Raw genomic sequence first — 25879 nt, 5'->3', positions numbered from 1 at the left:
AAATTTTCAAAAGATTTCCCTTTGTTCACTGATGTAATAGACATACTTCAAACACCTACTATGTCCCAGGTACTGCGTTTTGGGAGGGTTCAGACATGTGTAAGTCACAGTCTATACCTCAGGGGTCTGCAGTCCAACGTGGGAGACACAGAAACAGATACGACACAACAGGACACCACTTATAAAAGGTTTCCTTGTTTTCTGGGCACCCAGAGAAAGTGGTCTAAGAAATCGTTCCCACTGCTTCTCAGCCCACAAGGGAACAAAGAAAACCTTAAGGCAACATGTGTGAGGAGGGAAAAACAAACTGCATCCAAACGCACAGGTCAAGACATCATTAAAAGTGATCACGAAAACATATCAAGCCATCTCAGGTATCAACAGTGGTTCCTTTTGTTTTATTTTTCACTCTTCTTGTGCGCTTGATTGTGGGGAGAGTGATTTGCAACTTTTACTGCGTGGAATCCCACAGTGTTAAAAAAATGTATTTTAAAATATGAGTCAGCTAAGCTCTGATAACTTAAGCTCTATCTTCTTGTGAAGCCACCCAAGGGTAAGAGCCCACACACTGAATGCAGTTAAGGCTTGAAGCCATCCCTCCATCTGCTTACCACGTGTGTTGGTAGCCATGTCAGCCACTTTCTGAAAGGCATCCAAGAAGGCAGCTGCTGCTACTACTGTTGTCCTGAAACGCAAGCAGATAACAAAAGCATGAGGACTGGCTCACACTAGCAAATGCACAACAACAAGAGGGCTGGGACCTCTGCTGAGGACTGAAAGGAACCCTCCTGGAGACACAAATCAACTGAATGTGGACAACTGTTGGCTTGGTGGAGGGTGGGGGTGATTAAGTTTATTTATTTTTATTTATTTATTACTTATTAGTTGATGGAGGTACTGGGGATTGAACCTAGGACCTCGTACATGCTAGGTACTCACTCTACCACCAAGCTATGTCCTGCCCCTGGACCCATTTTATTTTTAAGATGACTTTCTCCTTCTTACATTAGCTCCCTCCCTCAAAAAGGTCCAGCTGGTGCAGTGCCAGATAGGAATGCTATCAACTCTTCCCATCCCATTCCACCTGATAGTACAAAATCATTACCAGGCAAATTTTCACAAAGGAGGAAAAGACAAGTGTTCCTACCCAAAAGAAAAACACTCTTAAAAAATACACATGGTGCAGGTGAAAGTAATTTTAGACTGAGAAAACAACGTACCTGCATGGATTGGGAGGAGGAATCTTGGAGAGAGATCGTCTAGTTCAACCAACTCATTTTAGAAATGAGAAAACTGGGGCCACAACTACAAAGTGATTTTCAGGATCACTAGTTCACAGCAGGACTGAGACTAGGAGGCCAGCATGACTTACAGTCCTGGGTTCATCCCACTACAAGATCCTAGCTATGTGACTTTCCCCCTCTAAATCATAATTACAGTGAAACCGAGATAAGATTTTTTTCAATCTTAGAATGCTGTCTCAACACTATCCTCTGAATTCCTAAAAGCTGAAAACAAGGAAGAGTTTCTACACTCATTTGTTGTCCTAGAAGTTATTTTGAATTCTTCACATCCTCTTGAGCACTCTGTGGCCTAATGGTTCCTAGAGTCGTGGTCCAAGATGTCATTCAATGACGTGTCAGCACCACAGGACCCTGAGTACCTGAGAAGAAGCCAGCCAGCCTTGGGCTTGCTCACAAGAACTTCACAGTGAAGCTTCGAGCCTGATGCTAATTTCCAAGTATTTCACACATGAATCCAGTCCTTACTGAGCATTTCTAACAATGCAAAGTTGCCGAAAAAAGATGAGAATAAAGACTACAAAGAAAGGAGAAAAAAGAAATGCCCTTTGAACATAAGCAACAGTGGCTGTGAAACAAAAATCCCTGGAAGATGCTGTGGGGGGTCTCCAGGAAAACCTGGGCAACAGTGCCCTGAAGCCAAACTTGAAAACAAGGCCTGATATTTTCCAGTAGAGCAAGAAAACATTCCGCTCAAATGAAAAAAAAAAAAAAAAAAAAAAAAAAGACATTATGCCAGACACATTAAACAACCCCCCCCCAAAAAAACCCTACTACTTCAAAGCATATTTCTTAAAGAGCTGGCATCAACTGCAAATCGTGGAAAGATTAGCTTTATCAGACACCCTGGGATTTACAAATGGCTCATTCCGATTTACAATTACTATCTGACAGGGCAGCTGGATTTATTCGCATTCAAGTCAAGGCCGGTCTTCCAAATGGAACGAGCCAGCTGTAGGGGTGCCTTGAGTATGACTCGGGTACCAGGGCTCTTGTGACAATGAGAACCATGGTTAAGTGTGAGGAATTAAAGGCTTTTTAACACCCCCTTCCAATGAGCCATATGTCACTGGCTGCTTTTGTCACAAGACATCTTGGCCCCCTCGGATGGGGCAGAGCAAACGTGGGTCTCCCGGCAGCAGAAAGGAGTGACTCAGTGTAAACACTCTAAGACAATCGGCCTCTTCTCGTCTGTTCCCTAATACACAAAACTGAACCATGTGCACGAGGCTCCCACAGAGCTCTCAGCCAGGTACTTGTAGTTTGACGAAATAAAGAAGTGGTCCCTGCCCCGCAGGAGGCCTACATATTGTTAAAATAAATGGATATAAAAGGTCCTTTGTACCAGTGGGGTAAGACTGCTTTAAGTCTTACTTTGTATGTTTAAGACAGCCGATCAGCTACTTATTTTAAGCTTTAGCTTCCTCGTTGGTAAACAGGGAAGGACACCTTTTCCCTGGTCAACCTAGAAGACCTGCCAGACAGTTAAATGAGGCCAGATAAGAAAAAGTGTGTGGGGAGGGCTGTACTTAAATGTTTTACTGTTTTACTACACGAGCAGACCTCCTATTTGAATACAGGAGACGAAGCTATTTGAAAGAAATGACGATAGTGGCAGAGATGGGGGAGAGGGCCTTACATTCTGAGCAGAGGAGGTTGGCGCTGGCCCCAGCACACAGCAATTACAAGTTCTTAAGGAGAGAAATGGTAAAGGACTAGAGAAATGGAAAGAGGCCATTTTCCAGAGCCCACAGTCCATGTGGCTGCCCACTCAGGGCTCTGGAAATCCCAGGCCCCACGAAGCTGAAGGAAAGGAAGAGGAAATTTCCACCTCTCCCAAGTTCTTCTCTCCCAGTCTACAGAGAAGCCATGGGATGAATGTCCAGTCCTGTGAATGAAGCTCTGGGCAGTAACCACTGGTGCCCTCAGGCAAAGGCCCAAGAATGTCATGTCATCCCTCCCTCCTCTGCCATCCACAAGGCTTCTTATCCCCTCCCCCCCCAAAAAAAACCCCTACCTGCTTGGTCCTCTGGAAAACCATGCCCCCTACATCCAAACCAACCAATGTCATCCCGATACACCATAAACAGGTGTCTTGAAACTGATCGCTCTCTTCCATGCTGCATCCCTCCGGGATCACCCACTAAGTCCAGTCCTACCCCTCTGCCCACTAATTTCGAAAGTATGTAGCTTTAACGGGAAGACGTTGATGTACTTTTCATTTCATATCAAATGATATATGAACAAGCACAAGATGAGGCAACAGTAATAGCCCCTTAGAGCAGCCCAGCATTAGATCTTATTTTTTCTAAGTGGCTTTACTGAGGCTTAAGTTGCATATCATAAAACTCACCCTTTTTGAGTACATGATTCAACAATTTTTTAGTTAATTTCGAGTTATGCAACCACCACCACAATCCAGTTTTAGAACATTTCCATCACCCCAGAAAGGTCCCTCGTGCCCACTTGTAGACAACCTCCTTCTCCACGCCTAGCCCCAAGAAGCCACTCATCTATATCTGTCTCTACAGATTTGCGTTTTCTAGACATGGACATGGAGTTATATGATGGTCAACGCTAAGTTTTAAACTCTGTAAGGACAGGCCGTAAGTAGAATGGTCGGTGGAGCCCGACTGCCTGAGTTCAACTCTCTGCTCTGCCATTTATCAGCTGTGACCTTGGATACCTTATTCAGTTTATCTGTGCCTCAGTTTCCTCATCAGCAAAGTGGGATAGCAACTCGACTTACCTCTTGGGATTGTGAGACTGAACTGTTAGCATATACCTGGCCCATAACGAACACTCTCTAAATGTTGTCCATTCTTACCCTACATATTCTATACCTCATTTGACTCTCAAAATTCCAGTGGAAGGAGGCAGAGCAGATGTGAGTTCAATTTTACATATGGGAATCAGGGGTCAGGACATATGGCTAACAAGTGGCAATACTCAAATTACAACCCACTGCACGCTTCTCTATCTGCAATGCTTCCAAAATTAACCTTAATCCGCATCACGGGTCAGTCCTCTTCCATTCTGTGTCTAAGGACGCTGCCATTTTCTGGGGGATGACATGCTTCTACTTACCGAAGCTGGGACTGCAGCTTTCCTGCTTTGTTTATGAAGTCTTCCCAAACTGGATAGCTCCCCTACAATGAAACAAAGCCATCCGTCAGTAAGTCACACAGTGACAGACATCTGATTAAGAAAGGGACAGCACACCCAATTCCAATTACACAGGAGACAATCTGTATACGTTCTCTTCCTCTGCAGTCTGCGATCTGTTGCCTGGATTGGACATAAGTGTATTGGCTCAGAAAGGAGCTGAGAAAGTGCTCAGTCCCTGTGATCCTGTAAATACTACAGATACCAAGTGGAACCAGTCTGGCAGAATCTAACACATACAAGGATGCATCACTTTGAGTCAATAGATGGTGGCTCCCAATTCAAGATTGGCGGAACATTTAAGGCTCTACCGTGAACCACCTGATCACGGTTCTGGCTATTCGCAGCCTTATCCCCAAGAGGAGGGAACCAGAGTGCCCCAGGACAGGTGGCTCTTGGGAATCTAATAACTAGGCTGGGAAGTTACCTAATGATAGACGCCCAGTTGACTTGAACCCAGCATCTACACACAACATGGTTACAGGTGGTTCCCTAGCATGTCGCCGCTAACAGAGAACTTATCACCCTCCATGGCAGCCTACCTGTATCAGCCCTGTATGTCCACACAGCCCTAGTTCTAACCTTCTGGGGATCCACAGAATTAAACCCAATCCTCCTTCCACACGCAAAGTCTTTTCAAAGAACGGAAGATAACCAGCACATTCATCCACAGCCTTCCTTCTTTCAGCTCCCAAGTGCAATTTCATTTCTAGACAGGAGCCTGTTTTACATCCCCACAGAGTCTGGGGGACACTCCATCACATCCCTCTACTCTTCTAAGTACGGTGCTCAGACATGAACTCCAAACCGCAGGTGCAGTTCTGACTGGGGCAAACCAGAGTCAGGCCGACACCTCCCTGCACACAACACATGCAATTTATATTAAGATCACGCAGCCAACTGACTAAGAGTCGACGCAAAATAAACCCAGAGAAGAGGAAACCATAGTCAGAGGAGTGGTGTCTGGTATGGAATCATTTAAACACAGAACTGGGACTTAACACCTGAGGGGTTATAGTTGCAGGATAGAATGTAAATGTTATGAATCTTGACAAGGGAAAAACAACCTCTTGATTTTGTTATTAAGGAGAGAAGATGGAGAAACTAACAATGAAGTTAATCATCTCGCCTTTCATTACAGAAGCCCCATCAAAATAGTGAAAAAGGGCAACTGAGCTAAAACACAACGATTTCACCTTCCTCGTGGTGTTAATCATCTTTCTCTTCCTTAAGAGCAGAGTTTCTCAACCTTGTCGCTACTACGGATATTTTGGACCTGACTTCTTTTTTTTTTTTTTTTTTTTTGCTGGGGTTGGGAGGGGTGCAGGGGGAGATGCTGTCCCACGCACTGCGGGATGCTCGGCAGCATGCTGACCTCTGTTCACCAGGTGTCAGTAATAATCACAGCTTCCACCAGGTGTGACAATATGTCCCCAGACACTGCCAGAAGTCTCCCAGGGGCAAAATCACCTCCATTTAAGAACCTCTGCTTTAGAGGAATGTCTGGGGAACTGATTTCTTCTGGAGAAGAATCAGTTATCTGAAGTTCAGCAATTTCTTCAGTATTACATCACTTCAGTTTCAATCCTTTGGTTAAATGAAAGTAAAATTATGTTGTTGTTGTTTGAATGTTTTGCTGTTTTCTTAGTTATTGCCTGATTCTTCCACTGGGCTGGAAATTCTATAAATTTTTTAAGCAACAAAATCTGTTCAGTTGGCCTTTAAATTCCTGACTTCTGGTACAATAGAAGCTGTCTTAGATAGAAGATGCTCATTAAATATTTGTTTAATGAAAATTTATAGTAAACTTTTGGAATGATACAGAAAAAAAAAGAAAAGTAAACTTAAATATATTTTGATTTTGAAAATATCATGCACAGAACATTTGTTATAAACATGCCCATTTATACACTTCTCCAGTTATCAAGTCTATCTGAAAATGTGGGCAGAGATATCCGGAAAACTGTCTACCAAATATTATAATGGGTTATTGCTGGGAGCTCAGATTTAGACCAATGTGTTGTTTTCTTGTTTGTATTTTCCTGTATGGTCATACTTTTTTGGGTTTTGTTTTTGTTTTTTTTTAAATAAGGGTCACTTATCATTTTTATAAAAACAGTAAAGTCATTACATCAAAAAAAATTTAGGATCAAATTAGAGGTTCTGGCAACAACAGCACCATGAATTTACAATCCATCCAAACCCTAAAGTCTGTTTCATGCGTGCTGCTAGATCGCATCCATCAGCTCTGCATTTGTGCAGCCGGGACCTGTCTGGCCCACCTGCAGGTCTCTAGATTTATTCCTCCGAGTGGAAATGTGCTCCCCTGGGATCCTAAGCTACACCTGGCCAGGGATCCTATCTGACAGGCTCCTGGCAGAAGTCCTTTGGTAGGTACATCTGAGCTACTGACACCAATCCTCACGCACAGGTCTTGTCATCAGAATGCTAAACCACATAGCCTCCATCTCATCTTTGTGCCCCAGGCACATGGGCGAGGGAGGAAATCTTCAATCCAAGAGCTAACTTTATTTTATGTTGAATGAAACCTTGTGAGGACTCAGGCTCATTCCAGGCCCATCAAGACAATGTGGGGAATTTCAAGTACAGCACCTAATATATTTACCATTTTCGTATCAAGTCCAGGTATGAACACCCCTTCTACATCTACATTCAAGTAATCAGAGGCAAGGGTCGAGACCAGAGTCCCCTGGCTGGTCACTAGAGATCTCTGTCCAGATGGACATCAGTCAGCATTCTTAAGAGCCCAAGAGTTCAACCAGCCAATTACATTTCATCTGGCCATTCCTTCTCTTTCTGGTCTACAAGACAGTATGAGAAGCTTTAGGAAAAGCCTGAGGATGTTCAGAGACACTGACCATCAACTTCAAACCAAAAGTATCATCATCTCTCATCAACATTTAGGACTCGAGAGCTATGCCCTCCTCTCCCCAGCACTCACCACTCCCATCCAGGGAACCCTGAGGAAGGTCACTGAGATGATCTATAATACTTCTTAAGAAAAAGGTGAGGCAAATTCACTGAAAACATACCAGAATTGCAAAAAGCCTACGCTGGGAACACCGAGTCCTTAGTTCTAGCCAAAGCCCTGCCAGTAAATTATGGGGGGAAGTCACTTGACTTCTCAGGTCTGTTTCTTACAATGATAAACAATAGAAACGTATAACTTCATCACCCTTATTGGACACTGACATCATGGAACATTGAAAGAATGCAGGGAAGGAATAAGGAACACAAACTCGGGAGGCCACCCTCCTGGATAGACTCTTAGCTCTCCCATCTGCAGTGTGACAGCAGGCAGGTCATCTGACCTCTGCAGGGGAAAATACCATTGTACAGGGTTGGTGCGAGGAAGAAAGAAGGTCAGACATCCAAGGTGCTCAGAGCAGTGCTGTGCACGCAGCGTTCAATAACCTTTGATAGGACTGATGCCAGCGTCTGCAGGCTCCCAGGAATCTCACTCTGGATGTTGGGAGAGATGTTAAAACTCTCTAGGTCAGATGATTTGCCCAAGCTGGAATCTGTCATGCTTAGTCCTAAGCAAGTCCTAGTATTGGGTCCTAAGACCCAATTGTGTATATCACGGTTAGTTCACCATAGCTAACGCAGAAATGGAGCCAGGCAGTGGGGGGCACGGTGTCAACATCTCTGCTGCTCCCAAGTACATCCCAAGTACATGGCAGGTGGAAAGCTCAAACCCCAGATGAACGTGCCTGCAAATAACGGCGGCTCCAATCACTTAAAAAACTATTTCTCTGTCCCCACTTGAAGTCTAATTTCAGTCTTTACCAAATTAGCAACAAAAGGAGGGTCCCCTCTCCTGTTCGGGGTACAGCACCCAGCTCTCTGCCTATGAACGCCCACTCAGCCAGAAGAAGGCTGCCAACAGCATCTCTCTCCCGACTTAATAATATTTGACAGTCTATCAAAGGGTGTCAGGCCCACCTGTTTTAGGCAGTATATAATTTAATGGATTCTTTAAAAAAAATGAACTTCTAAGAACAGAAGACAAAAACCTCCTTGTGGAGAAATTTTTTTTAAGTGTGTAAATGTTATTAAAATTTAAAGGCAAGGTGACGTTGGGTTGTTCCATTTTTTTTTTTTAAGTTTCTTTCAAGGGGGAAAAAAAGTTTCTACCCACCTGAAAGCAGTTTTACTACAAAAATTCAAAAGCTTAGAGGAAGTGAGAAAGTAGGAATACTAAAAGGTAACTGAGAGAAAAAGCCCTGGGTTGCTCTAGACGCCAAGGCTGGGTAAAGGAGAACAGACTCAAACCTCAAAAGAAATTTGCCAATCAAGACACTGTGTGCACAAGAATCCTCCCTGAAAGCAAGTCCAATGTGGTCCTTAATTTTCTAATCTGTGCTGCCCACCAAGAGGTCCCAGAAAGCTGTCTCCTGAGGCTATGCGTCTGGGGCGCTCCATTCACATTTGAGGAAACCCCCAGGAATGCACCCCTAGAGCTACAAGAAAGTCTCAACATAGACCCCACTGTGGAGTTCACCAGAGAACACAGAAACGTTCCACAGCTTTCCAGACAGACCAAAATCAAAGAAAATAAGACTCCCGCCGAGCGCCTGGGTCAGCCAAGTCCAAAGTCACAGGCAAAGGGAAACGAGCCTCTCCTCCGTCCGGAACCCCTTGAGCTTCTTTGGGGAGGGTGACCAGGAGTTGGGTGAGACTAGAACTCAGATCACGCTGGGTTCTGAGAGAAAGGAAGAGATCCCAGTGCAGAATGCTGGCGTGTTTACAAGTGGGTGGAGGACTCTCTTCTTGGAGCCACAGGACCGTCCCCACCTCCTACAAGGAGAGGGACGGGGCTTCCCTGAAGACAGGGTCTAACTCTGCAGCCACCAGATGGGGTGCCCACCACCCACCACCCACCACACTTAGAGGCTGTTCTCTAACCTCCAGGGGGACTCAGTCGTCTGGAAAACTCCTACTCAGCTGTCACCACCCAGCTCAAAGGTCACCTCTTCCAGAGCATTCTGGGCCCCCCTGCTTCCCCCACATCATGCAGTTTGCCATCTCCGAGCCTGAGTCTCCCCCACTCAACCATGAGCTCAAGGGCAGAAAAATGGAGGGAGGGAACAAAAGCCTTTCCAGGAAGAGGGATGGCTGTGTGAAGACAGGGAAGCAGAGAGGACACGAGTGGGCTCCTCCCAGGGACTGGAGTGGTGGATCTATGCTGGGAGAAGCAGGAGACAGAAGGATGAACAAGATGGCCAAGGGCAGCCTTCCAGGGCAAGGTGCGGAGCTCAGCAAAAATGGGGCAGCAGAGGAAGGCCGGGCAGCCTTCATCCAGATGACGAGTGACAAACCCCAAACCGGCAAAGTGACCAGAGAACATAGCTTCTGGGTCACAGACCTGATGGCAGCCTGGCCCCTTGGGCTGTGGGAGAGAATGAAGTCATTTTCTTATTTCTGAGGAAAAAGGCCCATCTGATCCCCGTCAACTCCCCAAGAGTGTGGCAGCCACCTAAGCAAATAAGCACACGGGCTGCCCTACCGACCCGCAAGGTTGAGCTCCGGAAACACCCCAAGTCCCTGTCTTCTTCGTCCACTTCCCCCACAGCCAGGAGGCCAGGCCGGCCACCTGCCTAACCCAAGTGCAGGATTCAGCCAGTGGTCGTTCTGGCTCGGGGTTCTGCTCTGCTGCGTTTTGTTTTAAACAGGCCTGGGGTGGCATCCCACACACAGAGCAGAAGAATAAACTGTGGGCAGCTCATCGGCTCGGCTGGTTCACGGTGCCCCATAAATAATGCAGCCGGTGGCTCTCCCAGCCCCACCCGCTGTGACAGCGGAACCTCGGGGGACAGCGCGGGGAATCAGACACCAGTGCTGCCACTCGGGGAGCACAGAGGAGCTGGGAGCCTTGGCCAGAGAAGGGGCAACGTGAGAGGTGCCGGAGACTGGAGAAGACTCAAAGGAGGAGGCAGAATTCGATTCAGCTGAGAAGGAAACAGGGCCTAGCAGGGACAGGCTAGAGGGAGTTGGGTTCTAGGCTCAAAGGTTCCAGACAGAAGCTGGCTCACCAGGGGTTGAGCTGATGATAACATAAGTCAGGGGTATATGACTGGACAGGTCACCTCCCAAGCCCCTCTTTTCACCCTGACAAGCATCACCATGCTCTAAACAGTTGGAGGTGCCCAACACATAGACCAGCATCTCTCAAACGTTAACTCACATATCCATCACTTGGAGAGTCTTTGCAAAATGCAGGTTGAGTTCTTTGGTTGGCGGGGTAGGGGCTGGATGTCGCACATTTAGCCCGACTGACGTGAGGCTGCTGGTCCACATACCGCGCTCAGAGGAGAGCAGCCAGACACACACTCTTACTACATGTTCATAAAAACCTAACGAGGCAGGTGCTGCTATTATCTCACAGTGGAAGAAACCAAGGACCAGACAGTTTGCACTGCAGTGGTCGTGGCTGAAATTTGATCCCAGATCTACCTGACTTTGTGGCCCAAGTGCTACCCTGATTCTGGGAAGTGCGAGCAGCAAGATGCACAGACCCAGCCTCCCAGCCCAGCTCCAAGGCTGCAGAAAGCCACTCAGTAGGCAAGCCGGGCCTTGCTTTATATTTGGGTTCGGCAGGAGCCCAGACAAAGTAGAGTGGGAAGCAAGGGTCCCCCAACCACATAACCCCCAATAACAACCACAGATGCCCTGGGCGAGCTATGATGTCACCCTAGAAATGGCCAGGAACCTCATCCATGTGAAAAAGAAAACACGAAACACAAAACAAAGAAAAGCCCTTTGGCAGAAAAGGTCTGCTAGAAATGCACTAGATATGTTCACAAGTCACCATCATTAGTGGTGTGATTATGGCGAATTCTGTCACATCTTCAGGTTTCCTGTGGGTACTAGAATGGATCTGCTTTTACCAGGAGATCAGAGAGCCTGCCTGGAGCTTCTCTACAGGTTGCTGCCACGGCCACCCCTGCCACCAGGTCCCTCCTCTGGGTGAGTGTGAGGCGCGCAGCCCACAGCATCCTTCCCCTTGTTCTTCCAGGGACATTACTCCGTGAGCTCGGGCTTCAGGGAAATGAAAAGCAAAGCTCAAGAGAAAGCTTCTGACCGAGGCAGGAGAGCCTCTGGACTCCCTGTTTCTTTAAGTACAAGTCAGGAACTTGTAGCTTCCAGAAATGGGTGCCCATCATAGCTTTGTCCCCAACCCATCCTGCAAGATGAAGGGCTCCCAAGATCCTCAGATGAAAGGCGCTGTATAAGCCCATCCATCACAAAAACCATTCCTGGGCTTTTATTTTCTGATTGGGGCTCGCCTAATCCACTAATTATCCCTGTCTGTCAAGTGGATGACAGCCTTGCAGATAATCAGTTGTTGCCTCCTCACACGCCCACCCTCGTCCACTTACCCAAGTTCATCAGCAATAAATATGCCTGTGAAAAGGACCTCACAGTTCCACGCACACTTCGTGTGTGCTTCCACCTTCCACGAAACCCTGTCCACAGAACTCCACAAGCCCCAAGTCCCACCAGGCTGCTAGGAACGACACCCAGGTGGGCATCACCAAAAAGGGCTGTGCTTGTCACTTCTATAGTCATTGTCCTTTTTTAGTGTCTTCCCACTAAATGTCATTCTCTTTGCCTGGATAGGGGGCCCTGATAGGTAGCCACATCCAGCATCTAAAAGGAGCAGTGTGGTCTGGTGGGTAAGAACACAGCTCTGGAGTCAAGACTGCCCAACTTCAGATCTTCTCACTAGGGACCTAAGTTATTCAGTCACTGGATGCCACCCTGTCTTCATCTGTAAATGACGCCCATGGTAGTCCTCACCTCAAAGGACGGTAATGAGAGTGACAGAATCCAAGAGCAAAGAAGGGTGACTAGCACTTAAAACTCCAGAAATGCCGACAATGTCTGTTTGAATGAGTCAGCGTTCAAGGTCAGCCACCATGCCTCAAACAGTTAATGAGTACCTACTATGCACCAGTACCCGGTGGGGCCTAAAAAGAAGCCAAAGTGTTGAGGAATGCTGCCATGTAAGCCACCGATCCCAAAGCCTTCGGAGGGTACCACACTCCAGATATAAAGTACTGGAAGGTGGGGTTGGTGCAAATTTCCGGAGGAGGACAGTGATGCCTCACCGAGGTCTTAAAGGACAAAAGGAAATTTTTCTGGGTAAAGAGGAAGGAAAGAAAGAAGGAAAGGAGGAAACATTCTCTGCAAAAGAAAGAGAATTAGCAAAGGAAAGGAAGTATAGATCATGCTACGTTTAGACATGGGAGTCATTTCATTCACCTGGAACACATCCCAGGAAGGTGTGATTTGGGGGGGTGGGGAGGGGGCAGGGCAAAGTGGGGAGATCCTACTCCACGAGCTGCAGAGGGGGCTCTGGGTGGCTCAGGGTGGCCTAAGAGCCATCCCCACTTCTACTCACTCATGGTATACTCCCCGCCCGACCTCCCAGAGACCCACCACCAGGGAATGTTTACTAAAACAAGGTAATATGCCACATCCCTCTGAGGCATTGCATGCTGTGGCCCCAGCAATTTCTCAGTCCTGATGCTCTAGTCCTGCTCGTTTAGAAGTAATCCCTGGTGATAAGCAGTCGCACGTGGAAATGTGAACTGACGTAACATTTTCCAAAAGGCATTTGGCAATGGGTTTCAAAAGCCTTGAAAGTATGTACTTTGACCCAGGATAAATCCTTCTGGGGAAACCATCAATGTAACTCAATGTGTAGCTACAAGGATATATTCATTACAGTGCTGCTTATAATTAGGGAAAAACTGGACACGGCCGAATCATGAATCAGTATGGAACTGGCTCCTACCTCAGGGCCTTTGCACATGTACTTCCCTCACCTAAAACATTCACTATTTCTCTGATATCCACATTCTTCATAAGCTGTTGTGCAAATATCACCTCTGTGAGGCCTCCTCTAACCACCCTATTTAAAAACAGCAACATTGGTCCTGATTTTTTCCCGCTGCACACACTCCTTCTAATATACAACACGATTGACTTATTCAGTGTGTCTGTCCCAGACCCCTACCCCATCTCCACGAGAATGTAAGTTCTGAGAGGGCAGAGATCTGTGTCCATTTTATTTACTGCTGTGTCTCCAGTACTTAACACAGAACGTGGAACACATGTCCTCAAATATGTGTCGACTAAATGAATTAACCACAGACAAACAATGGACCACTACACAGCCACAAAAACTGACATGGCTTATAATTACATGCACGCAAAGCGTAGGTGAAAAGCTAAGTGAAAAAAGAAATGTCTGGAATGGCACAGGCCACAAGAGCCTTCATCGAAAATGTGTGTCTCTAACCCACTTTGCAATCAAATGGTTATGGGTGACTTATTTTTTACTTACCTGAAGTTTTAGTTTTTCCTCCAACAACTTTCTATTACTTGCATAATCTTGGAGAAGTAATCCCTCATGAAATGCTCTCAAAACATTTGCTAATGCTTTATGCTAAATGTAGGGGAAAACTTCCTCCTTGGTGATTTAATTAGGGTGTCCCTAATTAAGGCCGGCACAACATCAAAGAGGCCAGGTTCCAGGGGACCCCTGCCCCAGGTCTACTTCTGATTGCGACGACCTCCATCCCCCAGCAGCGGCTCACGGAGCCTCCCAGAGCTCTGATGCCAAGGGCTTGGCTATCAGGCTAGCTCCTCCTGGCCCTGCTCCCCGCTCCTTGCTTCCTATTGGGGTGCCTCATCCAATTATCCAGGCCCCAGATCACATCCTGCTGGAGAGCTGGCTTTGAAGGTTCAGTAAACAATCACTTCAAAACAAAGAGCGACCATTAAACCAAACTCAAAGACTTCCTTAATGGCCTCATGCTCAGCTGCCAGAGCTGCCAGATGGGCGGGAGCTAGCCGGGCCTCAGAAGTGAAACTGAGGTCTCCCTGGGAACTAATCTCCAAGCATTTCCAGCCTCCTACCTCACGCAGCCCCCCTTCCTGTCATGCACGCCATCATGTGGGCTGCAGAGCCGTTACCTGGGTGACCCTGGCGAGGGGGTGTCCCCAGCAAAACAAACATATGGCATGTGGTTGTCACCTCGGACGACCGAGTCAGACCCCTCGGAAACACACCCCCATGCGCCACCCCCCAGACTTCCTTCTGCTGATGGGGTGATCACATCTACCGCCTAACAATTTCATGTCATTGGCTGGTCTGAGTCCTCTTTAAATAGAGGGAAGTCCCCGGAGCTTCTTGAAGCAGCTCAGAGAAGAGCCTAGATTTTTAGGCTAGAACAATTTACAGCTGTAACAATCATCAAAGCGATCGATGAAATACACCCATTACAGAATCTGAAACGGAAACCCTAAGATGCTGTGAGAGGTAGCCCAGCACTGTGGATAAGGACACAGACTCTGAAGCCAGACTGCCTGGGCTCAAATCCCAAATCCCAGCTGCGCCTCTCCTTAGTGGGATGATGGGGGCAACTGGCTTAATCTCCCTGTACCGGTTTGCCCACCTGTAAAATGGGCATGATAACAGTGACTACCTCACTGGGTTGTTGAGAGGATTAAGAGCCTTTATTTGCAAAGCACTAGAATAATGCCTGCTGGTACCATACAAATGTTAAGTAAGTGCAGTAAAACTCAATTCTCAGTTTGGGTGTCACCTGTCCCCAAAGTCTCCCCCGATTCCATCGTCTTACTCCAAATGAGAATCATAGGCCTTCCCCAGTCCCCTCAAAACCTTGTCCTGACATCTACCACGGTGCAGGTCACACTGATTTCTGGGTACTTGTCTGCTCCTCCTCTAGACTAAACAACTTTCGGTCAAGGGCACAGGTGTATCACCAACCCCCGGAGTGCCTGGCACAGAGCAGGCATGGCACCGTGTTTGTTGAATACGTGTAATGTGCCCCTCAAATGATTTACACGCTGAAAGTTGAAAAGCATTTCACTCTTGTCTCTACTGCATTATCAAAGTGAAGATCCAGGTTTTTTGTATTTTCTGAGACATCTGAGTGCTGCTGTCAGCAGGATACTCTGCTGAAAATTACCGGGGGTGGCGCAGACAGATGCACAAGAGCATTGTATTTAGCATTCATTTCGTGCAAAGCCCTTTCCCTTTTAATCCTCGGCCACTTCAAGAGAAAATTATTACTCCCCCCACTTTACAGATAAGAAAATCAAGGCTCAGGGAACAAGAATAACTTGCCCAGAATAAGAGAGCTAGGAAGTGGCAGAGCCAGGCTTCAAAGCCCAAGGGCAACCACCTAAGGCAGAATGTAATACATAATAGGTAGGATCAAAACAGACTGTGAAAAAGGCCCAGGGGTCTCTGACTTGGTGGACAGCGGAGGGACCAGAAAGGAGGTACGTTTCCAGTGAGGCCTTGAAGGATGAGAAATATTTCAATAATATAAAAATGCAGAGTCAGTCCTTGAAACTGGACAAACAGCAAGAATGAGGAGTACAGGATGTGTTCAAAGAAGCCAGGGAATCCAGGTTGGGGGGCACTAGGCACAGAGCAGGCTGCTTTGGTAGGGCCAAATCACAGGGGTCCCTGGAAGCCTGGCTAAGGCAGGTGGGCCACAGGCAGTCGGTAGGCAGGTAGGAAGAACTCAAGTCTTGGGAAGGGACAGGTGCCCGTACGAAGCTGCTGCTAAAAGGCAGACTAGAGGCAAATGAGGCCACTTCTCCAGGTAGTCACTCCATAAAACAAAGGGGTAGCTCAAACAAGGTGGAAAGTAAAAGGCCCTGACAAAGCAATTCATCTTCCCTTACCCTGGTGTAAACATCTCTAGAAGGCTTTTTTTTTTAAAGCATTAAATTAAGGCCCTGAGGACCTCAGCCAGGCACCCAGTCCTGCCTCCCTTTATATAGAGACAGAGGGTTTGCAAATAAAGAAATGCAAATAGGCCCAGCTGGGCCAGATGAGGTTATAATGAACTCAGGAGTGATTTACTTAGCAAGAAAAAAACTCAACTTTTCCATTTCCTGAAACTTCTCTGCAAGCTCTAAATACAGCTCAGTAAAGGGCGGGGTCACGTTTGCCCTGAGCAGTGGTGAAGATAATTACTGCACTGATTTCGAGACTTCAGACTACTTCATTCCCAAATCTGCAAGACAAAATAACAGGGGCTAACATCTGAGAGCGTGTGTGCCAGGCCCTGTGTGAAGACCCTTACAAGTCCCATCTCGTTTCAGAATGCCCCTCCCTCCCCAACAACCCTATGAGATGGGTACTTTAGGAGATCCATTTTACAGAAGAGGAAAACGAGGCTCAGAGAGATTGAGAAACTTGCCCACAGGATTTATAACCAGCTCTCCTCTCTCTGACTCCAAGCTCAGCAGAAGCTCCAGAATTTTCTACAGGAGGGGGTTAAGGGCACCGATGTGGCCAGAAGGAAGTAGAGTGTGGGCAGGAAGCTGTACTGCCACGCAAGCACACTTTCTACTTAGATGGTATGTTACACATCCGCACTGTCCAATATGGTAGCCACTAGCCACATATGGGTATTCAAATCTATACATGGCTAACATATCTGACAATTTCCATTACTGCAGAAAATCGTATTGGACAGGCCTATTACCAATCAGTTAAAAACAGCCAAGGATCCTAAAGATGCTTTTTCTAGTGTTATTTTTATACTTTAATGTATTCACTTTAACATTTCACTATAAATTAATTACTATTTTTAATTATGGTAAAATATAACACAAAATTGTATCATCTTTGATCATTTTGAAGTATACGGTTCAGTAGTGTTAAGTATATTCGCACTGTTGTGTGACTACCTAAAAATGCTTTCACTCAGACGTAGGCAAGGTTGAGAAAACGTGTTGAAGGTGCTGAAATTGTGCCTAGCTGGGGGTGCTTTTAAACCTAATGCCCACGATGTACCCCAGAAGCACGAATCAGACCCTCCAAGAAACAGGGTCTGGGCATCAGTGTCTCCTGGTTCCCAGGGAATCCAGTGCACCCGTCCCTGCAATCAAGCCCATTCTACCAAAAGGGGCACACCTGCCCAGAACCACCTCTTCCTCCTCAGGCCAGACCCACTCCTCCATTCCCCTGGAAACTCCTGTCGTGTGGGAGGTGGCAGGGAAGGGAGTCCTGGACAAAACCCGCCATCCACCTCCAGGACTGCAGGGGCGGCTGATGCTGAACAAGCTAATACTTTCACTGCTGTCCAAATTCTTCGAGGGAAAGAAAGCAAATAAAAAGACACACAGCTCAAAAGGCACTCAATTGATTTTTTTTCACCCACTTAAACTAGACAGGAAAAGAAAAACCACTTAGAAACTATGACCAAGGTCGTATATGCCAAGAATCAGCACAGAAAGGAGGGGTTTTTTTGGCGATTCCATCAACTTCTCGACTTGTCATGGCTCTGCAGACTCAACCCAACTGGAGGGCCACCGGGAAATAATTAAATACAGAAAGCGCTTTTACAAGAGAGTTCCAGGGCTGGGCACAAAACGAGCTCAAGGCAAGGAGTTCTCTTTGAGGAGTCACTGAACTTTGGGTGAACTTACTTAATTCATTTAATTAGGGGGACCAATGGGCATAGTCACCCAACCTCAGGGACTGATGGGCTCCCTGGACATAAAAAGGCAGTCCACTGGCCAGTCACAGAGAAGACTGCAGGGGGACAGGGACAGGAGGCAAGGACTTCCTCTCTGCACACCCAGGGGAAGAAGATTGGTAAGTGGGAGAAGGAAGGAAGCCACAATATGTTGATATATCATAAATTAATATATAAAACTACTTCCACAAAGTGACAGCCAGATGGGCATCACCCACCCCACCAGAGTCCTCCCAGTATCTCAGCTCAAGCTCTCAATTCCAGGCTGGCTCTGGGCTGGAGGCACAGAGATGTGACTCCGATTCCTTTCTCGGGCATCCTGTTACGACTCAGGTGAGTGAAATGCTGTCTTCTAGAAAGAAATCCACACCACACCCCTCCAACCTTACGCGTGCTCTCAAGAGCTCCAGCTTTAGGGTCTGAATACCAGCCCACCTCACAAGGGCATTAAACAAATTATGGATTCTCCCCAAGCCTCAGTTTCCTCATCTGTAAAGTGGGGATGATGTGAGGATGACAGGAAATCCTGCCACCAACCACTAAACCCAATGGCGTGCAGCAGATTCTCACCAAGTCCTTCCTGCCCCCTGTTCACTACATGCAGTGAATACAGAGCACCTCCCATGCACCAGCAGCACACCAGAGCATCTTAAATTGAGAAGCAGCAGACAACACAGCCCCCTGCCAGGTTCTTCCCTGGGTTAAGAGGTGGGAAACACTGATAATGGGTGGGCTGTTTTGGAATCTACACTGAGGTGGGTTTTAGTTTTGCTCTGTTTTTTTGGGGGGGGGGGTGGAGGTGTATGTGTGTGCGTGTGACACAAACACAGATGAAACCTTCTGCAGTCTCCAGCTCCTTCAAAGAACCTTGGCAATCAAATACAATGGGTTTCCTCAATGCTCAGCCAATTAATTTACTCCATTTGTCTCTCTGGTTTACTACTTAATAAGGCCATATTGTCAGTGCAATCTGCAAATCTGAGTTAAACTGCTTCAGGCATCATTCAGTTCCCTCTAAGGAGTCCCAAATACTTCTCGTCTGCTGTCCTGAGGCAGCTGAATCTGTCTTTTGGCTTTTGTTTGGTTTGGGGAGAGGTATTTCTTTGTTTTTGCAAAGGTGTGGGTTTTAGGGGAAAGTGTCCTGAAGGCAGTTCCAAGCAGTAATGGTAAACTCAAAATGATCTCATTTTTCCATACCCGATTTGTAGATCTAAATGGTCCAGCTACCGAAGGAATCTGGCCAGCTCTTGCCCATCCCTGGGAAGATGGAAAAAGCCTAGATGAAAATTACAGATAAAGGGCCTAATGGATCAATAGTTTCAACCTTTTCACCCTCCAAGCATTTTAACCACCTCAAGTGAGCTGGCCCAATGGACAGACATCATTTTAGCTTTTTCCTTTTCCCTACCCCCAAGATGCAAAAGTGTTCAAAGGCCAAGAGGTCAGCAGCTGAGAAGTTCTAGTGTGCATGGGACACACTTAAACTCAAAAGTTGTTCACTGTTTCTCTGAAATTCAAATTTGACTGGGAAGTCTGTATCGTTATTTGCTGAAATCATAGCATCAGGCTTTGGGGATTGCTATGTCACGGATGCTCGATCAATACTGTAGGATTGAGTACTCTCGTAAGACTGAGTAAGGGCAAGGTTCAAACTCAGCCTACTTTCCATACAAATCGTGATGAGGAATGACCTTCTCTCTCCATTTGGGGCATCTGCCCACTGTGGAACCCCAGAACATAAAAAGTTCACAGCATTAAGCAGCAAGTTTTAAACAATTTGGTTAAATATGACATATAAGAGATTTTCCCCACAGAAACCCTCAAGCCAAGGCCAAAAAACAACTTCTTCACAAACCTGGACCACAAGATTTGCACCTAAAAACCCTTGAAGATTGATCTACAGGGAACAGGCCCTAAATCTCTGAACAGGCACCATTCTGGGCAGTTCCCTGCTGCGGGTTTTATGACATCTTCACTTCTCGGTCTTCTCCCACAGGCCCAAACTGAGGAAGCTGTAAAACCCTGGGCAAACACAGCCATTTGCTAAGAGAAGAACCAATATGGGGCCCATCTGTACTTTACAAGGGCTTTGCTTGTCTGCCTTTGTGTGTCACCATTTACAGAGCAGTCCGCCTCCCTCAGAGCACCTGGCCACTGGCAGAGGCCTTGGCTGAGTTTTCAGTATCTCCCTAGAGGAAAAAAAAAAAAAAAAAAAATTTTTAAGAGTCAAAAGAAAAGCCTGCAGGGGCTGACCAATGCTCTTCTCCAGGTTGGACTGTCAGCCTTTCCTTCATAGCTGCCAATACTGAATTCCACTGGACAAGCGGGTCTCCAAGAGCAGTCCTGGTGGGTCTTTGGCTGCTTATGGCCCAGCCAAAGGCCTTCCATGCAGCAGGCCCTCGAAAAACACCACGGAAGTGGACCTCTTGTCTGACAGGAACCCCAAAGCCCAAGCAAAACAGTAGGGGGGAAAAACAAAACCTGAAATCATTATCCAGTGCTGGACCCACAGCCACATTCTTGATCTTATGATAAGCAAGGGAAAATATCCTGACGTGCCTTCAAACCACAAAAGATTTCCATGGAATTCAAGAAGTCCCTTTAGCAGGTCTAATTTTAGGCAGAACTTAGGATCAAGGATACTGGTGGCAAACGGGATGGGGGGCAGTGGAGGAAAACTGAACAAGGCCCCTATTCTGCTCAGCACAGGTGCTGGTAACAGGACACCCCCGTTTAAAGTGAGACATGGGGTGGGGAATTCAAGGTGTGGCTGGGTGTTTTTTTCACCCCCAGTCACATTATATAACCCCAAACACACTCTCCACCTAGTACAAAGTTCTCCCTGCATTGGGCCCAACGCAGCTCCTGACATGCTGATTCTTGAGCAACAAGGGTCAGGAAAAATATTTGATTTGAGGATCCAACTTAAAAAAAAAAAAATAAAACTAAGTTAATGATTAAAAGAAGAGAAATATCCATAGGGTGAGCTGCCCTGAAGTTTGACCAGGGTCTCTGGGTCTTAAAAGCTCTCCAGACATCATCAAATTCTGTATGCTGGTTCAATTACTTAATTTAAAAAAATTTTTTTAATTCATATATGAAATCAGGATATTGTACACCTGAAACTAATATTCTAGATCACTTACAGCTCAATTTTTAAAAAAAGTAGTATCACAAATCTGCTGTTTGCAGCATCAGCCTGTCTTTTCCGGGACTTGGATAGAAATTCCAAAAAATTCCAGGACCTCAATGCAGTCAACAGTGTTTACACATCAGAAGTCAGTCATCTGGCCTTCCACACACAGCCACTTCCAAGCTACTATTCCCTCAGACAAACTGGCGATGGACCCTTGCCTCCCGGCCCATGAATCTCTTGTCTCCCCTTCCCTTTGGGACCAGCTCACAACAGACGACTTGATTTATGTGGATGGCGGAAAGGCAGCCTGTAAGCGATTTTGCACACCACCATTCATTAGTGGCCACCACAGTAGGGTCGAAGACAGGGGAAAAACACAAGGTTTCCTCTTGTCAAGGAATCAATAAGTTATTTAACAGCTGCTACTGCTGGATCCCAATGGAAGAGAAGTGAGGGTTTCTCCATGGCACCCGTCTCCCTGAAGAGGATAAAACATACACCCTGACAGCCCAGGGCCCAGCCAGATGAAGAATCTTTAGAAGAAAGCAGAAAGAATCCTCTACAGCTCTTCCATGCCTTGAGGTTCTTTGGTTTGGGAAGATGGTTGGTGCTAGGCCTTGAAATTACTCCATTTTTTGTTGTTTTCTTTCTTTCCTTTTTTTTTTTTTTCTCCAAAGAGGAAACTGACTCCCTTCCTGTGCTGCTGTACATTTTGAAGAACCAAATATCACTTAAAAAAAAAAGTATTCCTTACCCTTTCCTCGCCCCACTCCAACATCACTTCTGAGAAAATAACCTAAAAATGTTCTCAAGATGGTACTCCTAATGGGTTTCCAACATTTCTGTGTGTCCTTCAAAGCAAACAGAAAGGAGACCAAAGGTGTTATAAACCTATTCTGGGAGTTCAAAGGAGCGAAAGGAAGAAGCAGGTCCTTAGACAGACAGCCAAGTTCAGATATTAAAAATTGACTTTTATTGCTGGCAATCCCAGGCACAAGCATATGATACACTGCTTCTCCTATACGCCCAAATTGAAAAAGTCCCTTTTCAAATGTCACTGCCATCTAATCCACGCAGAAGTCTCTTAAGAAGAAAACCCCATGAAAACACTCAGCACATGTCCTACGCATAAACAATCTTGGAAATGAGACACCTCCTCTCTTTTGCCTTATCTCTCTGCTCCCCAAAAGTCTGAAATTCTGCAGACCCCAAGACATGTTTTCGTCTTCCACTCCACTTCGCTTTTAAAATCTTTGTCTGCCAAAACAAAATAAACCTTTAAAATAAATGCCTTCCCACAGGATGTTGAACAAACCCAACTCAATTCAAAGGGAAAGAACTCAGGAACCACAAACTGTAGATCCAGCACTGAAAGGGCATTAAATAAGTCTTTGTTTTTAACTAGAATCCTGCGGAGGCAGAAGCACATCACCTCAGCACCCACAAATCCCCCCCACCTCCCAGCCCCGACCATAAAGTGCTGCAGGGCCACCAAGGGATGGCAGGTGGATGGCAGGAGAGCCTTCCCTGACATGGGTTACTTTCTGAAGGGCTTTGGGTTCAGACTCATAAACTGGAAGAACTGAGCCTGGATTCTGGATTAAGGAACAAAGACTAAGGAAAAACTCCATATATGAATATTCTGGGACTGCAGTGGGCAGACGGGTTAGGTTACTGGGTCCTTGTTCCTACAGAGAACTGGAAATATTCACTTCTCTCTCCCCAAAATCACAAGCAGCTCTACTAACCCATCTCAAACCCCTCTCCTGGTGATCAAAACACACGTGTACCTCAGACCAAATCTTGTTTCATTATAAGGCCTGTAGAATTTCAGTTAACAAGAAATATTCCCAGAGTCTACAGAGAAAATACCAAGCTTTGTCTCAAAAGAGCACTTCAATTATTCAATGTGGATTGGGGGCAAAGGAATGAAAAGGGCGTCTTTGAACAGGGAATAATCCATCTAATTCCAAGTGGCCGGATTAGAGGCATTCCTGGGCAAGCAGGGTCTCGCTGAAGATAATGCTTCACGAATGTCAATTTCTGACAAAAGGCACAAGCTCTGGAGAAGGATTTCAAAATGGACAAGACCAGGACAGGGGCACCTTGGAAAAGTTCACCCTGGGTGAGGTGGCAGTTGGTTCTAAAAGGGAGAAGCAGACCATGACAGCTGAGCATTCCCTTCCAAAGTCCATCTCCCAGGCCGAACCCTCTCCAGACCCTGCACTTCATCAGACAAAAGCTCCTCCAGGCGCCCAGGCAGCGGCTGAAGAGGGGCTGTCCACACCCACTCGATGCACAGCTTTCCAAACCTGCCCACTCGTTTTGGAAGCGCTTTTAATTAAACACCACCTCCCCGGATCTGTTGAGGCAAACCGGGGCTGGGCTGGAGCCAAAGAGAAGCTCCCTAAATACACATTAAAAAAAAAAAAAATTCCCCCACCGCCCCCAATTCCCACCTCCAGCCAGCTCGCACGGCTGGTTATATTTCCTTTGGATTAGTAATACCGGGCCCTGGTCTATCTCTACACACAGAAAATCCACGTCCAAGGATCAGGTTATCCCTAGTCCCACCCTTTGCAGGAAAAAGCCAGGGTGTTGTTCCCGGCCCCTAACACACACACACACACACACACACACACACACACACACACACACACACGCCACACACACACACACAGTCTTCACAATCCTTCCAAGAGAAAACCTGGAGTCTGTGTGTGTTGGATGGGTGGGGGATACAGTGCCCAAGTCTTGCCTTCAGCCTGGGAGACTCTGGGAACTTCTGCTCCGCGCCCCCCAGGGAGGGCTGAGGGAAGGCACGCACACCCTCACGGCTTTGGAAGAGCCTAATTAATACTTAATTTGCTCAGATCACCCCCAGGTGGACCTGAAACCAAGGAGGGTGGGAGATCTCCCTCCCAGTCTCACCGGCCAGTGGGCTTCTTCCCACGGCTGCAGAGCCCCCATTCTCTCCCCACCACCGCGCCAGGCGCCCCCACCCCATACCCAGGGGAATCAGGTGTCCGCCCAGGCACCCAGCCCTCGCGGGTCGCAGACACTCCGTCCAGCTACAGACAATGGAAAACTTGGAGCCGGGGCCCAGGTCCCCCAGGGAAACGAGATGGTGCCGCCCCCTGGGACAATGAGCGGGCGGGGAGAGGGCAGGGGGCATCAGATACCCCCAGAGAAGCTGCCCGCCGGGTGACCCAGCACAGCCCGGAGTGGCGCCCTGGGTGAGCAGGTGACACCGGGCCAGCACGCTCCCGCAGGTGGCCGGTGGCCACGGCGCAGCCAAGGGCCGGGCGGCTGGCCCCGGGCGGAGGCGAAGCCCGGCGGCGAGGTCAGTAGCGGCGGCCGCCGCCGCCGCAGCCGCACCCCCGGCGTCCTACCTTCATGTCGCTGATAATGGTCTGGAAGAGGCCTCCGAGCGCGCTGCATTCCTTCTCAATCACAGCCTCCATTTTCCCGGCGCCGGCAGGGACAGGACACACACTCGGGGCCGCCTGGACTGTGTGGGGGGCCGGGGATAGCTCACCCCGGGAGGAATTTCACCCTCCGAGCGACCCACCTCCGATTCGCAGCCTCTTCTGCAAAAGGGACGAAATGCCCGAGATCGACTGTTCTCTGCCCAAAATAATAATTTAAACAGCCAAACCGCTCTGTAGGGCGCCTACATGCAGCTCTCGGCTCCTGGCCTTAAAAATGCCCGGAGAAGACTGACAATCAGGCCACCACGGGTGCCCACGACAGAAACGGCAAAGCCCATCTTGAAGCAGAGAAAACCGCCCGCTGACCCAGGGCCAGCGCCATTTAAAAATGCAAGATTTTCTTAATTAATAATGTTTTTGAAATTAAAAAAAAAAATCGCCCAACAGCAGAGCGGGTCTGCTCGCGGCGCCGGGATCTGTTGCTCGCAGCCGCGGCCGCCGCCTCCTTTTCAGCCCTGCACGCCTGGGCCCGGCGCTCGATCTAGCTGGGCTCCCGGGGACGTTCCGAGGGGCGCACGCGCGCTCGCGGCCGTGCGTCCGCCGCCAAGGCGCGGGGACGGCGCGCGCTCGCGGCCGTGCGTCCGCCGCACGCGGGCGGGGCTGGGAGCGCGTGCCCGGGAGGCGCGTGGGGCGCCGGCCGCAGAGTGGAGCCTGCAGGCGGGCGGGCGAGGCGGGTAGGATTCCACCCCTGCGGGAGCCTCCTCCGCCGAGCACTCCCTACTCGCTGTGGCCGCCGGTCGCAGAGCCGAGAGGGCGTGCCAGCACGCGGCTAGGCGAGTGTCCGCCCCACAATGGCTGCAAGCTCCCGGCACCGAGGGTGCAGCCGCCGACCCCGGGGATTTGCACTGTGGCACGCTTAGCGCAGTACCACGCGTCTAGTGAGCCCTCAGTAGGGCGGGAAAAGTGCTTCTGCTGCTGTTGCTGCCGCCGATGCTACTGCAGGCTTCTGAGAAGAGGCCCGTTCTGTGGTATCAGGACTGCAGCGCCAAGTCACGATTGCAAAGAGTCAAATCTGTAATTAAGGGGAGTTCGGGGGCGTATCCTGCAGCGGGATACCAAGTTCAGTAAAGTTACCGGATGCTGGGAAAGTGGATTGATTTGCCATTGCAAAACAAATGGCATTAGAGCTTCTGCGTACCGTTCATCAGTTTATAGAGATTGCTGGCTGCCCGTGACTCGGACGGTTGTTTTTCAGGCGCACTGAGGGCATCGGGTGTTGGTGTCACT

The 25879-nt window shown here is 47.9% G+C and overlaps 1 protein-coding gene across 11 annotated transcripts in view; it reads right to left on the bottom strand.

Annotated features, from left to right (window-relative positions):
• Positions 1 to 25370, bottom strand: part of MTSS1 (MTSS I-BAR domain containing 1) — a 140000-nt gene extending 114630 nt beyond the window's left edge. For 2 of the 11 annotated variants that reach the window (XM_032467607.1, XM_032467616.1), the window contains exons 1-3: positions 24554 to 25360; positions 4389 to 4450; positions 612 to 685 (exon numbers count right to left, since the gene is read on the bottom strand). In XM_032467607.1, the coding sequence (XP_032323498.1) occupies positions 612 to 685; positions 4389 to 4450; positions 24554 to 24625 (208 nt within the window). In that variant the 5' untranslated portion in view covers positions 24626 to 25360. Of the gene's footprint in view, positions 1 to 611; positions 686 to 4388; positions 4451 to 24553 lie in introns of all 11 variants that reach the window. The other 9 variants (XM_032467611.1, XM_032467613.1, XM_032467610.1 and 6 more) reach the window with 9 other exon arrangements.
• Between the last annotated feature and the right edge of the window lie 509 nt (positions 25371 to 25879).

This window comes from Camelus ferus, chromosome 25 (genome assembly GCF_009834535.1).
Source record: "Camelus ferus isolate YT-003-E chromosome 25, BCGSAC_Cfer_1.0, whole genome shotgun sequence".
In the NCBI taxonomy this organism is placed as follows: domain Eukaryota; kingdom Metazoa; phylum Chordata; class Mammalia; order Artiodactyla; family Camelidae; genus Camelus; species Camelus ferus.
This window is presented reverse-complemented; position numbering and strand designations above follow the sequence as displayed.